This window comes from Acomys russatus, chromosome 30, assembly GCF_903995435.1.
Source record: "Acomys russatus chromosome 30, mAcoRus1.1, whole genome shotgun sequence".
Lineage (NCBI taxonomy): Eukaryota > Metazoa > Chordata > Mammalia > Rodentia > Muridae > Acomys > Acomys russatus.
In genome coordinates, this window is record NC_067166.1 from 39,124,700 (window position 1) to 39,140,390 (window position 15,691).

At 41.8% G+C, this 15,691-nt stretch overlaps 1 protein-coding gene across 1 annotated transcript in view; it reads left to right on the forward strand.

Annotated features, from left to right (window-relative positions):
• Positions 1-15,691, forward strand: part of Fam81b (family with sequence similarity 81 member B) — a 102,464-nt gene that overhangs the window by 44,362 nt on the left and 42,411 nt on the right. Inside the window, exon 8 of the mRNA XM_051172501.1 lies at positions 2,149-2,284. Coding sequence (XP_051028458.1) covers positions 2,149-2,284 — 136 coding nt within the window. The remainder of the gene's footprint in view (positions 1-2,148; positions 2,285-15,691) is intronic.

Sequence of the window (15,691 nt, forward strand, 5' to 3'; positions counted from 1 at the left end):
CTCTGAAACTGTACAAAACCCCCAGTTAAATGTTTTCTTTCAAAGAGTTGCTTTGCAGATATAGGACAGTGAAGACATGGGGCAAGTAAGCAAATGTTACATGAGGTAGAAGGTCCGCTTCCTCAGGGTTGTTATAAAGAGCGGCTTCTATTAGTCACTAGTCATCAGGCATGTCTGAATGACTGGGAGCAGGAGCAACTAAAGAAGCATTCCATGGAGAGGAAGCTGCTGGCCAAACGGTGTTGTCCACATAGCACTTGTCTGCCATTTGCATGGGTGCCTGGGGATCATGACTCTGTTACGAACAGGAACAGAAGCTGAGTTCATGTTCTTCCAGGGGTCAAAAACGAATGTGAGGAAATTTTGATGCGATGAAGATCAGAGTTGAATTAAGTGACTTTCCCCATTCCTTGTCTTTGTGGTACAGGCCAGGGCTGCTCACCTGCGGCGTTACTGCATGATCTTGGCTGTGTCCCGCTGGAGGCTGATGAGCAGGGTTCATAGTCTTTGCACGCTAAGTGCCAATAGTACCTCCCTGTGCTGATCGCAAAAATTGTCTTTGTACATTACTTAATGCCTCTGCAGTTGACGGCCACTGGTCTAGTCAGAAATTGTTTTATAGCACCTGTTTTGAGGTTGTTGTTTTTTTTTTCTCTCCCTTTCTTTCCACCTCTTCCCTCCTGTTTTGAGATGGAATCTCACAACGTAGCTCTGCCCAGTCTACACTTTAATAAGTAGACCAGGCTTGCCTTGAACTTGTGGACAATCCTCCTGCCTCTGCTGCCAAGTGCTAGAATTATGGTTGTGTGCTAATGCACTTGGCTGGCAGTTCTATTTTTTAAATTATGAGTCCAAATACTTTTTATGGCTGCCATATATATATATATGTGTGTGTGTGTGTGTGTGTGTGTGTGTGTGTGTGTGTGTGTGTGATATGTCCCCCACATCTTAAGTGATTTCTGAGGATTAATGCCACAAACTAATTTGTACCTAATTTTGTCAGAAAAATAACACAGCAATTATTGCTTTGTCAATACTATACACTGTGAATTACTATATTATCAGTGACAAACAACATGTGCTATTTATTTGTGTATCAGTCTAATGTTTTGACCTATTCCAAAAGGGAATTTTAAGTTGCCATCTTAGGAACTACTTACATGCCTCCAGGTTTCCCCTCTCTCTCCTTTTCATCTCTGCCTTATCAAGTATGATTCCTCCTTGCTCCACTCAGCCACTCTGCAGTGACTTTTTACATGAATTCCACCTGCTTCCGACATTTTAACCTCTGAAGCAACATTCACTCCCATTTGCTAAGGTTTTCTGTTCTTTGATATTTAACACTGTTATAGCTTATCAGGCCAGCAGCCCCTTTCTGCACATCTGCTACTTCAGGGTTGGTTGTTTGGGTTCTGTGTTCTGTCACATGAGTAACCTGGCACACGTCCACCCACACGGGTCCACTGGCGGCAGAGAGCACACTTCTGATGCTTCCCCCCAGGGCACACTACCCAAGCCCCACCTTAGACACTGCCGCTGAGGTTCCCTCCTCCGCTTGACAGCGCTGGTCCTCTTTGCTCTCTTCCTTGCCTCATAGAGGAGCTGTAAAACAAGTGTTAGCAACTTGGGCAGCTGAATCTGACCAATGGTGATGCATTTTATACTTTATTTTATTTTATTCCTTTGAATAGTTTGTAAAAAAAAAATTATACTGTATGACCTGTAAATATTTTGTGAAATTTGACTCTGGGTATACACAAACACAGTTAGATTCAGAGCTTAGCTATGATGTGTGTGTGTGTGTGTGTGTGTGTGTGTGTGTGTGTGTGTGTGTGTGTTTTGTTCAGGCTATAGGGATTGAAATACAGTCTGGCTCTTTACAAAAAAAACTTGTCAACCTCCACTGCAAAGTGAGCCTCAAGCCTTGAGGAACTTTCTACATGGATAACAAATGCATTTCTGTATGAGAAACATTACCAGAAAGCTTACAATATATATGACAGCATGTATGATTGTATTCTTGGGTTCGCAGAGGACAGCTGACTGGGCCTTCACCTCACAAAATACCCCATAAGCGCCTGTCCAGGCACGCAAGGCATTCCCTCATGGCATCTTTTTAAAGCTAATTTTTAAATGATTTTTCCTTAGACTTAACTCACTTTCTACAAATGTGTATGAAGAAATTGAAAACAATCAAAAATGGACAGAAAACCAGTTTATCAAGTACAGAAAAGACCACCTGGGCCACATAAATGAATGTCTGAAGGTTGTGCAGGAAAAGCTGGTAAGAGGTTACACCATTTCGTGAGGGGTCACATGGTGGCATAGTCCCTGACCTCAGGGTGTGTAAAAGGCCAGGACAGGTCTGAGTGGCTGCCCCCAGCCTCAATAGCAGTCCCTGCTGTACAGGAACTCACTTGTATTTTAGCACCAGTGTGGGGGTACATTGCCTGCCCTTCATCCAGGAAGCTCCTCTCCAGACATGGAGAGTATGTGCTCCCTGTACCAAAATAATTTGAAGAAATTTTCTTTTTAAAGAACAAAAATAAAAAATACCCCCCAAAAATTATCAGGCCAAAACTACAAATCAATTTTCTGGGGGCCTCCATTAGGAATCTGTGGCTCTAGACAAGTTTCCTATATGATACTTGGCCTCATGATAGTTTGAAAACTTCTGAACAGACAAAAAATTTACCCTATGTGAGGATTGATTAGTAGATATGAAGTTTTGTTTGTTTTTGTTTTTGAGACAAGATCTTTCTATGTTACTCTGCTTAGCATGAAACTCACTAGGCTGCCTGGGAGTTCACAGAGATCCACCTGTCTCTACCTCCTGAGTGCTGAGATCAAAGGTGTGAGCCACCACGCCTGGCATAGATACCAAGTTTTAAGAACACTTTTCAAGATCAGACCATAAGAAGAATGTCTCAGTCTTTGGAAGAAGACTGACATGAGAAATATGCCTGTGCCTGGGCTTCTTTTTCCACTGAAGCAGGCACCCACGTCCACGGAGATGGGCAGCACGAGGCCATGATGGTGGCCTGTGGCAAATCAGATATTTTCAGAACTTCATTAATAGGACTTCCAGGAACACAGTGAACAATGTCTCTCGCCAAGACCTGAGTTTACACATAGCTGAGTGAGGTAGAGGCCAAGGGCTGGACAGAAGCAACAGCTTTATCACTGCTGTGATTTACCAAAGTCTGTATAAAAGCTAGTTCTTCAACTACAAGGTACCACGAGTCTCTCTATCACTTATAGGCAGTAGTAAGTAATCCTGGGCCATCCTGTGAGGATGAGAGGCAGAAATAGACTCAAAGAAGCCATGGCGTTTATGTCCAGTCCCTCCTGATTCTCTACAGAAAAGCTCATAGCTCTAAGGCTGTTGCTGTACCTCACTCACATGCAAAATCACCCTGTGAGCTTACTAATTCCTGAGCTCCATCATAGACCAATTGGTCAGAACTTCTGGGGGTGGGCTATGACCTAAGAGATTGTAACAAGAAAGAAAAAAAGGAAAGGAAGGAGAGAATGAAGGAAAGATAGATAATGAGCAGCTGGAGTGGAGAGTCACCATTCTCACTCACTGGGGTCCACATGGAGATGTGAGGTCCTAGGAAAAAAGTTAGTTCTAACACTTAGGAGCACATGCAAGAAGCTTCAAAAAGCTGTCATCTTCCTTAGTGATACTTCTTTATACATCAGACTGATATTCTAAGCCTGTCCAGGCACTTCAGCAGTAGCATCCATTCTACAGAACTTGTGGATTCACAAGAGTTCAGAAATAGCAAAGCCAAACATAGGAATTAACTCTCACGCTTCAGAGCACAGTTCGAGGCATACAATGCTCATGTTTTCCATCAGGAAACTAGCCATTTTTTCTAAGCCTAAGTATAATCCACTCTGCTCTCTTTTCTGAAGAGTTTCCTCATGTGATATCTCTCTCTCTCTCCCTCTCTCTCTCTCTCTCTCTCTCTCTCTCTCTCTCTCTCTCTCTCTCTCTCTCTCTCTCTCTCTCTCTCTCTCTCTCTCTCTCATAGGAAAAGTCTGAGAATAAAATGGAAGAAAAAATGCTGCAGCTTTCAAGCAAGTTGGAGAATTTTTTAACTCCCAGAAACAGGAAGCAGAACTAAACAAAGTGAAAGCCATAGAGAATAAACTGTCCAAGAAGATGAACCAAATGGAAAAGCGAATCTGGGGTGAATTAGAGAAAATGCAAAATGACTTCCAATCAGGTGAGCAGAGGACACCTGGCAGTCCTTTCCACTCCCAGGGTTCCGTTTTCAGCCACTCTTGTCATTGGTGACATCATCATTCATTTCATCTGGATTCCCTAAACACCATGTAGGATGCCAGCGTATTACCGAAAGGCTCATGAGTGAGTAGAGTTCTTCATTTCCACTTGGCCATCTCACATGCCTGCCATTGCTGTGACACGGTTTACTTTCTAAGATCTTTGGACCATAGAACTGTGAAATAAACTGGGTGCGGTGGTGCATGCCTTTAATGCCAGCACTCAGGAGGCAGAGGCAGGTGGATCTCTCTGAGTTCAAGGCCAGCCTGGTCAGAAAGAAGAGTCCAGGACAGCCAAGGTTATACAGAGAAACCTGGTCTTAAAAAACAAAAAAACAACAACAACAGCAACAGCCCTGTGAAATGGCAAGTTCTTGGTTCACAAAGAAACTGACTTGTGCCTCTATTATGAACTTAGGAGACTAAGTCGATTGGCTTCATTGAACTGCAGATAATGATCCTAGACAGATGTCAGACTGGCAGCTTGACCTTTAAAATCGAGGAAAAGATGAATTAGCAGAGTCCTTGTAATGACTGCTTTTCTTAAGAGGCTAAAGGCACCAGTGTCAAGCTGAGCTGACTTCAAAGAGGATTGATTTGAAAGGCTCATCTCACTTGTCAAAGAGAAGGAGAAGGAACAGGGGCTGTGGAGCAGCCATCTGCCTCAAGTCACATATCTGAGGAACACAAGGTTCTTCTATTGGAGAAATCTCCAGGCTGTGTTGTGTCCTCCAGGTCTTAGAAAAATATATGTGTAAATGCCACAGCATTTTGGCCCCAGAGAGACGCACTGGAGGTGCCTCGTCCCACACAGCACTCCTGGCATACAAGTAGAATGTGCTGACTAGAAATCTGAAGCTCCCAAGCCCCAGGTTTAAAACAGGTGAATTGTGTGTCCAAGAATCATATGCCAAACTCAACTGACACCTCTGAAAAGGGACCCTCTTCCTGACTCATTTTCAGGAGTTTATTTATACTCATTGTTGCTTAGGGTTGAGTTGAAGAGAATTCTTCAATCTTCGTCTTTATTTTACTAGGTGGGAATTCTAGCAAAGGGAGACTACAAATGAGGAGTTTACTCCATTATGCTTTTAATAAAAAGATGTTGAGAAGCAGCTCTGTGCAAGACCTCGGATAGTAGGGTCTGAGCTTGTGGCCTGACAGGTCTGTGGCTGTGAGGGAGCACATGGGTAAGACAGACAGGATGCACCGGGAGGGAAGACGGCAGCAGGCAGGCACTCTTTATCTCCTTCAAGCTTATTACTTTTCAAGGGGGTAAGCTCCTGGTTGTACATCCTGGTCCTAGCCTCATCCCTCCTCACATCCCAGTCCCACTCTCCCTCCCTCCTCCCCACCTCCTGCTCACCTATTTCTCAGAAGAAGGGAAACCCCCTTTTCATCCACCCCAGCTCATCAAGTTGCTTCATGACTGAGCTTGTCCTCTTCTCCTGTGGCCTGGCAAGACAGTCCTGTTGGGGAAGTTATCAAAAGCTCACAAGAGTCCATCTCAGAGACAGTCCCTGCTTACTTCCTAGAGAACCCATATGAAACCTGAGCTGCCTGCATGGCTACATCCGTAGAGGGAGCCTAAGGGCTTCAATCTCAGCAAGCCCCCAGGGCCCTAGTTAGTTGGCTCTGTTGGTCTTCTTGTGAAACTCAGGTCACCTGCAGGCCCTTTTCCCCTTCTCCCCACTTTCCCACAAGGCTCCCTGTGCATTGCCCAATGTTTGGCTGTGAGTCTCAGCATCTGTTTTGAACTGCTGCTGGATGGGGTCTGTCAGAGGACAACTCTGCTGGGCTCCTGTCTGCAAGCATAGCAGAGTATCATTAATAATATCGGTGGGTGGCTCTTTCCCGTGGGTTAGCTCTTGGACTAGGCCAGAGCCTCCTGGGAGGATATGAGGGGGATGCTAGCAGAGACTTCTGGTAGCAAGGCCTGTCATACTAAAGAAGACACCCTCTAACTAGACAAGTCTAGTAGAGTAAGGAGGACACCAACCCATGCATAAAAATTTCGACTCAAAATTTACCCTGCCTTCGAGATGTGCATGGATAAAGATAGAGCAGATAGAGCAGAAATTGAGGGAAAGTCTAACAAGAATTTTTTTAACTCATAATTTTCTTTATCAACACCTACAGAGAAAAAAAATATTTTAAAGATCTCTTGAGAGAATTATGTTCATTAGCCAGTATGTTTATAGAGGGGAAAGAGAACAGTGTTCACACAAAAGCCAGATTCCAATTAAGCCACTAGGAGCTAATTCATCTGCATACTTTTAGATATGTCTTAATGGAACTTAATGTGCTTTGAATTAAATGAGCACTATGGAAGGACTTCTGAAGAGAAAATTTGGGAGTTAGGAGGAGATCCAATGCATTGTTTTAGTGTATGTGTTTTCTTTTCCTCTTCTAGGATTTAAATCAATTCATGACTCCCTCAGTTCTCTCCAACAAATACAAAAAACAAAAATGGATTTAGAGAAATATAAAGTACAGAAAGACCTAAAAAAATTACAGCGCAAAATAGTGGAACTCCAAGAAGTATAACTTTGAAGTCACTTTCTTTTGCACCAGCTGGAGTAATGGGTTGTTGGAAGATACTGTAAAGAATGCTGACTACTTCTGGTCTCCTATCATGTCCAAAAAAATCAATGTACCAGGAAAAAAAAAAAACCACAATAAATCCAAAAGCTTCATGATACCTGTAATTTATTAATGAAAAATTAAGAAATTTTTTTATGTGCATTTTGTTATATGTTTAATTTGCCCACAAACAAGGAAAGAGCAATCTATATTGTATACCCAGATGAATAAAGTACATCAAGGTGTATGGCAGACCAGTGATCAACTGGAGCCTACTGACTCTGTCTGAAAATAACAGCCACCTTGTTGTTTTTTCATTATTAACAATGAATGTTGTTCATTATCACAAAAACATATCTCCTTTTCAAAAACACCTTGTTTTTAGCATTAGCATTTGAGATCTAAATAAACAGATTCATGATGAAAATATTTCATAAACTCTAAGGGAAACATCTGTTGGACATATATATTAAAGGGCTAATTTATAACTTCTGACCTGGAAAATTCTCTTTTCTAACAATACCTATGTCTATAGCAAGTCTACCTTATACATACTTAAAATGTATTGTCACTGTACTCAATATGTGTCAGAATTGTACATACCAAGCCCTCAGAAATAAAATGATGTACTAGCTTCCTCTAAAAATACTCTACAACACTTGGCCTCAATGCTAAATTCAGAAGTGCCTCAAAAACATTGGTTTCCTGTAACATTAAAACACACAACCTATGGATAGAACTGTTATAGTTTCATTTTTGTTCCTGTGACAAGACACCCTAATAAAAAGCAGCTTAAAGTGAGAAAGGGTTTCTTTGGTCTACAATACATTGTAGGGACATGAAGCAGCAGAAGGCTGAAGCTGCTTGACTTCACACCTCACCCACAGCTAGGAGCAGGAGAAACGACTGCATAAACATGTCTCATGCTTCCTTGTGTTCAGCTGTCTGCACTCCTCTACAGTTCAGGACCCCTGCCTGAGGAATGTTACTGCCCACAGTGGGCACGGTCTTCCTACGCTCATTAAGACATCGCCCTACAGATATGTCCACATGACAACTAAGCTGTAGACAATGTCTCACTGAGGTGCTCTTGCCGGGTAAGTCTACGTTGTGTCAAGTGGACAACTGAAGCTAACCATTACAAAAACTCTTGGGATAAGGCATTTTTGTTTATGAAAAATAAAAGCAAAGTATTTGTGGCATACACTTTGCCGGAACAAGGAATAATTTCTATCAACAGAGATTTTTGCAAACCAGGCTTAGAAATTTTCCTTGGTTTGTAGAATAGTAACAATTTCTCCCACAATATACCTATTTGAACTCCCAAATATTTCATGTATATCCACTTCTCTAATTTCTAACCACGTAAAGCATCTCCATTTACTGTCATTAGTCTACACATAGCATCAGTAGCTCTGTAATAGGAAGGACTTTCATATAGGCGTAAGAGTTTGAAACACAAAAGCATCCTCTGTAATCAAATGTCATGCTGGATCAAGATCTAATACTCTAAGTAATCACAAATGTTTGTAAATCAGCAAGAAAATAATAAGTTCAAAATTTTATTTTCAAAATGGTCACAGAAGTGACAAAAGACTATAACAACCAATAGAAGTATTAAAAATGCTAACTTCACTATGAAGAATAACACCAACCATTTTTTAGATTGGCAGATAATGAGTTGATTGTTAATACTGCATGGGCAAGTGTGATAAAGAAAAGAAAGCGCCCATTGAGCACTGGTGAGTCTATAATTGGGACACTGGAGGGCAATTTGGAAGCATCTATTAAATGTTCTCCTCCTTTCAACTCCTGACTACCATACACACTCCCTTCACACCAACAGCTCCATTCATCTAGGTTCATGTTACGCACAAAAATCTCCCAAAGGCCTTGAAAGCACACATGCAGGACTCGTCATACACATGAGGGGTTCGGAAGCCGAAGGACCTTTGACGGTTATACGATGTAGCCTCTGTTTATGGGACAGAGGAGCAGTGGACCTCTCTCCCTTGCATCATTATTCCATTTATGTTCACTGAAAAACCTTACCAGCATGAGTTAGCTTCCTTTCTGAGAGGTCCAGACAGAGACATGGCACTTACTTCATCTCAGATGCTTTGGCATAATCATGTAGGAACTGTCAGGCTCCTCTCCCCACAAATACAGGCTAATGCTGGAGCACTGTCACTCTGGAATCATATGCAGAAAACTATGATAAGTAGCTCACGTGCTTGGGGCTTTTTGTATACTGCTATCCCTTACACAGTGGATAGTGTAAGGGTCCTGCTGCCACCCAGCATTTACTCTCTTCTTATTAGACCCTGCTCTTGGAAAATATTCTGGAAACTTTCTTGACATAAGTTGCAGCAATGACTTTTTGGATATAAGATAGAAGCACAGGGTGGGCAAAGTGCAACTTCACCCAATGAAAAGGTTTCCACAGAGCAAAACAACAGAATTAATGGGACAGTATAAGCAGGTTGAAGACGCAGAGATGGCTCAGTGGATGAGAACATTTGCTGCTAAATATGAAGACCTGGGCTGAGATTAAAAGCTGGCATGTCCACACCTGCACCTGCAGGGGCCGAGACAGGAACATCACTGCAGTGGGCTGATACCAGTACAACCCCAGCTCAGTGAAAGACCCTGCCTCAAGCAAAGGAACAAAAAGTGATAGGATACTTGATGCCCTCTCCTAGTCTTGAATGTGTACACAGGCACACACACACACACACACACACACACACACACACACACACACCTTAATACATACATTACATACATACATACATACATACTACCATGAGAGAGAGCGAAAGCGAGAGAAGAGAGAGCGCGAGAGGAGAGAGGAGGAGAGAGAGAGAGGAGAGAGAGAGAGAGAAGAGAACACTATGGCTGTTCTTCAGCAACAATGGACAAACCGATGATCCATACATATTGAACTCATGTAAAACCATGTAGCATATGCTAAAGACCTATGCAGATCTTTTTTATTTTACTTGTTTCAGTGTTGAAGTGACCCCAGGGTGTCAAGCATGCTATAAATATGCTCTACAATTTAGCCACACTGCTAGCCATGCATGTTCTTTAAAACCTCAATAATTCCTTATACTGCCAGTGCTACATAGTTATGCTAAATGTTTTTGGAATGATAACAAAAAGAAGTACATGTTCAATACAAGTTCATACACATACTTTTCCTTATGGTTGAGCACACAGATGACTCTCCTGCAGATGTGGATGGCAGCCCATGTACTAGCCATGTATTTGATAGCAGGCTAGCATCTTGGTCTTAAGGAAGTTACAGTCTATGGAAAGGCCAATAATTACATTTGCAAATACATGGGCAAGTGGGTGCTGGGAGCTAAGGCAAGTGTAGTGGAGTGAGCACAGGTCTGGAGGACAATAGAATGAATCCATGACCTGCGAACAGTTCAATATAGTCAGAGGCTAAATTGTGGCATGGGAAATGGGGAGGGGAGAAACATGAAGGAAGTGGGTACAGAAAGAGAGAGATGGAGAACACTGAGCACATCAGGGGCTCTACTACAAAGCGCCTTGTAATTCATGTTGAGAAACTGGGCTTTACCTCTAGGACCCACAATAGGCCCCAAGAAGTGTAAATAAGAGCATAACATGTCCAGATTTGCACTTGAGATTATTTTGCCTGGAGTGTGCGGAACAGACAGGTGGGCTGAAAAGACAAGAGATTATGCAGCAGAGCACACACTGCACACTCAGGTTTACCTGGGGACAGTCAAGACGACATGGCCAGTGGTTAATGTGAAAAACTGGGGCCTGGATAAAAACCCAAACTGAGAATTTAGCTTTGGAAGTCCCCAGCAAAGGAAAGCTTCTTGGAGTTATGCATGGGGAAGGTTTGCCTGAGAGTGAGTACCAAGTCTGTGAGGGGAAGGAAGTCAACAACCAAGTGCTGGAGGAACAGGCATGCCCAGGTAGGAAGATAAACAGCGATGTCATAGGAGGTGAGAGGCAGTGTCCTCACGTGAAGGGCTTGGGCTTTGTCAGTGCTTCATCAGAATTCTACCCGAGAAGACCCAGCCCTCCTGTGTAAATTTGCAAGTACAGGATAATGGCCTAAGTGCTTTCTTGATTCCTCTGCTATTCCATAAATAAAATGTTATGTCTTTTCAAGCACACGGAGGGTGATGAGTTCTTCTGGCAGAGCTGCTACAAGGAAGACTTGAATGCTTTTGGACCCTATCCCACAAGGCATTTCCCTCCTCCCTCCCCCCCACCCCCAGTCTCTGGGATATCAGAGTCACACGTGCTTGTGGAAAGGTTTAACATTATTGTAGGCCTTCTCGTTATAAGTCATGCCATTCTGACTGCATGGGCTGTGTTTCACAACCCTACACCTTGGTAGAACATAGCTACTTCATTTGCATCAGGTACATGCATATGTGATGAATGAGACTCCGAAACGACTGGTATATTTAGCACTGTGACATGAGCCAGGTTCACTTCAACAGCCTCAGAAACAACTAGGGGGAAGCAGCTAGTTGTCGGAAAGTTTGAGGGCCGTTGAGGGCTACAAAAACCGAATTTAAATCTGTGCCACAGTCACCATCGGTGTGGTTTGGGATTTGTTCTGTAATTTCAGCTTCCTCATCTTGAAATGGGACAATAATTCCACACCTGCCTCGAAGGTTACTGAACGATTAGAAGGAGCATTTATTGAGGCTGTACCAGATGCTGAAGTCTGCTCAAGGCAGTCTAAATGAATGTATAAAGCCATTCAAATTACCAACTGCATCCTACCACAGAGAGCTTAAGTAACTTACATATGGTCAAGTTGCTAGTTGGAGTCAGGACTGGACCCACCTGACCTGAGAACTTCATGTAAACAACAGGTTGTAATTTTTCTTTAAACACAAGCAGATCACCTCACATCAGAGTCTGACCTAGTGGAGACTGCACTTGACATTTCCTATTAACAGACAGAGCATTTGATTTTCCTGAGGAAAGACAAGGTCCATGGCACTCGTCATATAGCTCGGACTCCTCATTATCTAAACTTATTTGTGCTTAAAATACTCCTTTATATACATGAGAAAAACACTTCTCCTTGTAAAATCCTAGCAAAGGGCAGAGGTTGAGGGAGTATGAAATAGAGATTTCTTCTTGATGACCTATTGACAATGCAAGCATTTCTTAATTTGAAAAGCACTTTATTCTATTATCTTGGAAGGAAGCATAATATCTGGAGACATTATGGACATTGAATATTTCCATAAGATGATGATGCCAATCTGCAATACATCATATTTCCTCCATTAATTTGAGCCATCAAAAATAAAACCAACAGCCATTATGCCAAACAGAATCCATTAGCATTCAGCTGGCAGATGCTTCTCCAGAAACCTTATACATTGTGCTCATAAGACAAGTGTCCAGGGATAGACTTCACGTGGGCAATGCCTACGTGGTACTGAACAAACCCACACTTTTGCAACCCAACCACCCATGTGTCATGGATGTTTCCTCTCTTCGAAAGTCCACTAAATGATTTTTTTAAATAAAAGATTTTCACACATTCATGACATACCACAACATCTTCAAGAAATGTAGATGGGTGAATAGAAGAGGAATGGAAAAAAGGAACACACACTTGTAAGTTTTTTTTAAGTACCTCCTCTGAAGGGTTAATTGACTCTCTAGTACAAAGGCCACCCAAACCAGTCAAGTGTTTAGGTACCTACCATCGATGCTCAAAAGAGAGTCAATGGGCTTTAGGAAGTAGCCAGAGAAACTCAGAGAAAAGTAAAAGCTATGAAGTCACCAAGGATTAAACGAAACAACTAGCTCACTCTGGCCTTGATCTTTTATAAAGTTCGGAGTCTATATTTTCAATCAATACACAGATTCCCATTTACTAAGTGGTTGCTTTGGAGGGCATTGCTTTCCTCTTGAGGCTCCTCCCTGAACTCAGCAAAAAGCCGGAATGTCAGCCATGTCCAGGAAGAGCAGGCTGTTCTACTTGCTATCCAGGATCTGTGAGAACCACTGCAGCCCGGAAGGAAAGCACAGACCCATCTGACACAGTCTGTGAGGTTAGGCTGCAGCACCTGTGGGGAGCTGCTTTGGCACTGTCCTGGATGCAGGAAGCACCTGGACCTGACGGGGTACTGGAACATATATATGGGTAGAAGACAAAGTTAGGTAGGTTAGGGAGAAATTTCTTTTTAAGTGTACATTTGAAGCTTTTGGACCCATGATTTTGGTAGTTGGGGGTAGGGGAGACCCAAAACTAGGAAAAAGGGAGGAATCCTATCCTCTGAAACAGGAAATAGCTGGGAAACTTAAGTTTTTATTGAAGATATTTATCTAGAGTCCATTCGACCTGAGAGGTAGATTTCCTGTTGCTTACAAGAATCCTTTTATAAGTTTACAAAGAAGATAAGTTTTAAGCATGTTAGCATCACCAGTCTTTGTAATCTGCAGTGAAATGCACATTATAAAAAAAGGCAGTAGACACACATCTTTGTGTCATAGCATATTGGAGGCTTGGGAAATGATTTTGGCTTAACAGCATGAGCACTCTTTAAGGTGAACTCAGGGAAGACAGAAGCCTTCCGGGAAGCAGAAGGGGCAAGGGCTCACTTAATCTTGATTTTTAGTATGTCTATACATCATGAATGAGGGTTTTCCCCCCTCTATCCAGAAGACTGGATACATATAAATTTAGCACAATGAGAAACACTTTTAAGTCTAGACTTAAAAGACAAACCAAAGAAAATGTAAAAATCTTGAACTTGGAACTATGATAGTGGATTGTATAGTGGAATGATTTTACCAGACTTAGATTAATAAATCAAAGCTCCCCTGATTAACATCAAAACTATAAACAGCCATAATACAACATTAGCAGAGCAACAGTAAGAAATCTCCAGCACTTTTCGTTCTTTTTATATTAATTACTTTCTTAGACGCTCAAGTACTTTCCTAGGTCCTCACGACTTAAGCTTCTGCACCCTTAGGCCTTGGCTTTAGGCTTTACACGTTTCTTCTTCAATTACTTGTCATGAGACGCAGGGTGCTGAGAGCAATCTCTGTCCTTTAGCCAAAGGAATAGTAAAAAGTTACATCTGCGATCTGTGTTTTGAGTCTGGCAACAAGGTAGACTGTGTCTAGGCCTAGTGGTAGCATCTCTAGGAGAATGAGGCTTAAACCTGATTTTTAAGCGTGAAGATGACTGAGAAGGCATCTGAAGCTTGTTCATCTTTTAACATGAGATCTGCGAGCAAGGCAAACCTGTTTGCTTTTTTAAACTAAGAGATCTAGTACCTAATAGTTTTAACTACCTAATGAATGGACTAATGAACTTACATAGTCATAGATTACCTTGGATAAGGAGCTAATTGCTGTTCTCTATCTCTCAAGCTACTATTAGCTTAGCCGGCAATGTGATCAGAGACATGACAAGGATAAAATGCAATCCAAATGAATTTATGTTATCAATCAAAATGACAGAGACTGGTCCACTACCCAGACACTTGTTCCAGGTTTCTGGGCTCTCCATGTCAAAGCAGGCACAGGCAGTCTGGCCATCAGGCACAGAGATGAGAGGCTTTTTCTGTGGAGGAAGAACATGGGAGAGGCTGACCTCACCGCCTCTTCAGCAACATGAGACAATGGACTGTCCAGATGTCCAGTCTATCCACAGTTCAGGCCAGGCCCCAGCTCTGGGTTAGATACTGGGGCAGTCTGCCCAGTGCAGAGAGTACCACAATGGAGGGTTGAAGTCAACTGTCATTGTGCCCATATCTTCCTGGAGACCTTGGGGAGTTACTGTTAGGATTTGAAGTCTCTGTCTCTCATAATGAGTTTTAACATACTAAATGCCATATTCAGCAGGTCTCTGAAAGGCCTGAAGGCTAGCATATCTGTCTTTAGTTATGTGCTCTAAACTATACCTGGCAAACATTAAAACAGAATATTATCTAAAATTATGCCATATTTTGCAGATGAGTGTTGGAGGGCCACCACTATCTCAAGTAGATCTAAACAGATAAACTTTGCTTTGTTTCTTAGTTACTTTCTGTTTAACTTTGAAAATGTGTACAGGAGGCTAAATAAAGCTTAATTTTGTAATTATTTACATTGGGTCTTAGCATGACTACAATATATTTCTGGGCATCTTAAGGAATTTGATCATTGATAAGATGACTGACTATTAACTTGCATTTCTTAATAATCTTTAAGGACTGGGATTAAGGTTCTATCTCTGTTAGGTTTAGAGCCTTGAAAATAATAGAGTCCATAAAGAGTCTGGAATTTTTTTTTAACCTTTTTATGATGTACCATTATAGAGCATAACAGTTTACTGCATGATTTAGTTTACAAAAAGTCTATGGCTTAACAATATCTAAGTTATATTATAGATTAGTAACATTAGCAAAAACAAGGCTAAACATTTTTAAGGCATTGATTTTTAACCTTTTGAGGATGAAGATAGAGCATAATAACCAAGTTCTAACATAGCAAATAACTGATGTCCCTAAAATTAATATACCCCAATTTAAAAATTATCTTTGGAATTATGTCACATGGTTTAAGATTATCTAAGCAAAACCTTTCACCAATAACCCCAAGTTGAGTTTTAACCATTGACCAGGGACCTTAAAAACATGCCTGGGTCTGAGAAGGGTGAACAGTAACCCATTTCCAGAGTCAGCAATACAGGGGAACAGTATAAACCAACCTTAAAATTACATTTGAAATATTATACCAAATCCATTGGCCAGAAAGCCTGGGAAGCGAACCCTGAGCACAGGCAGGAAATCCTGGA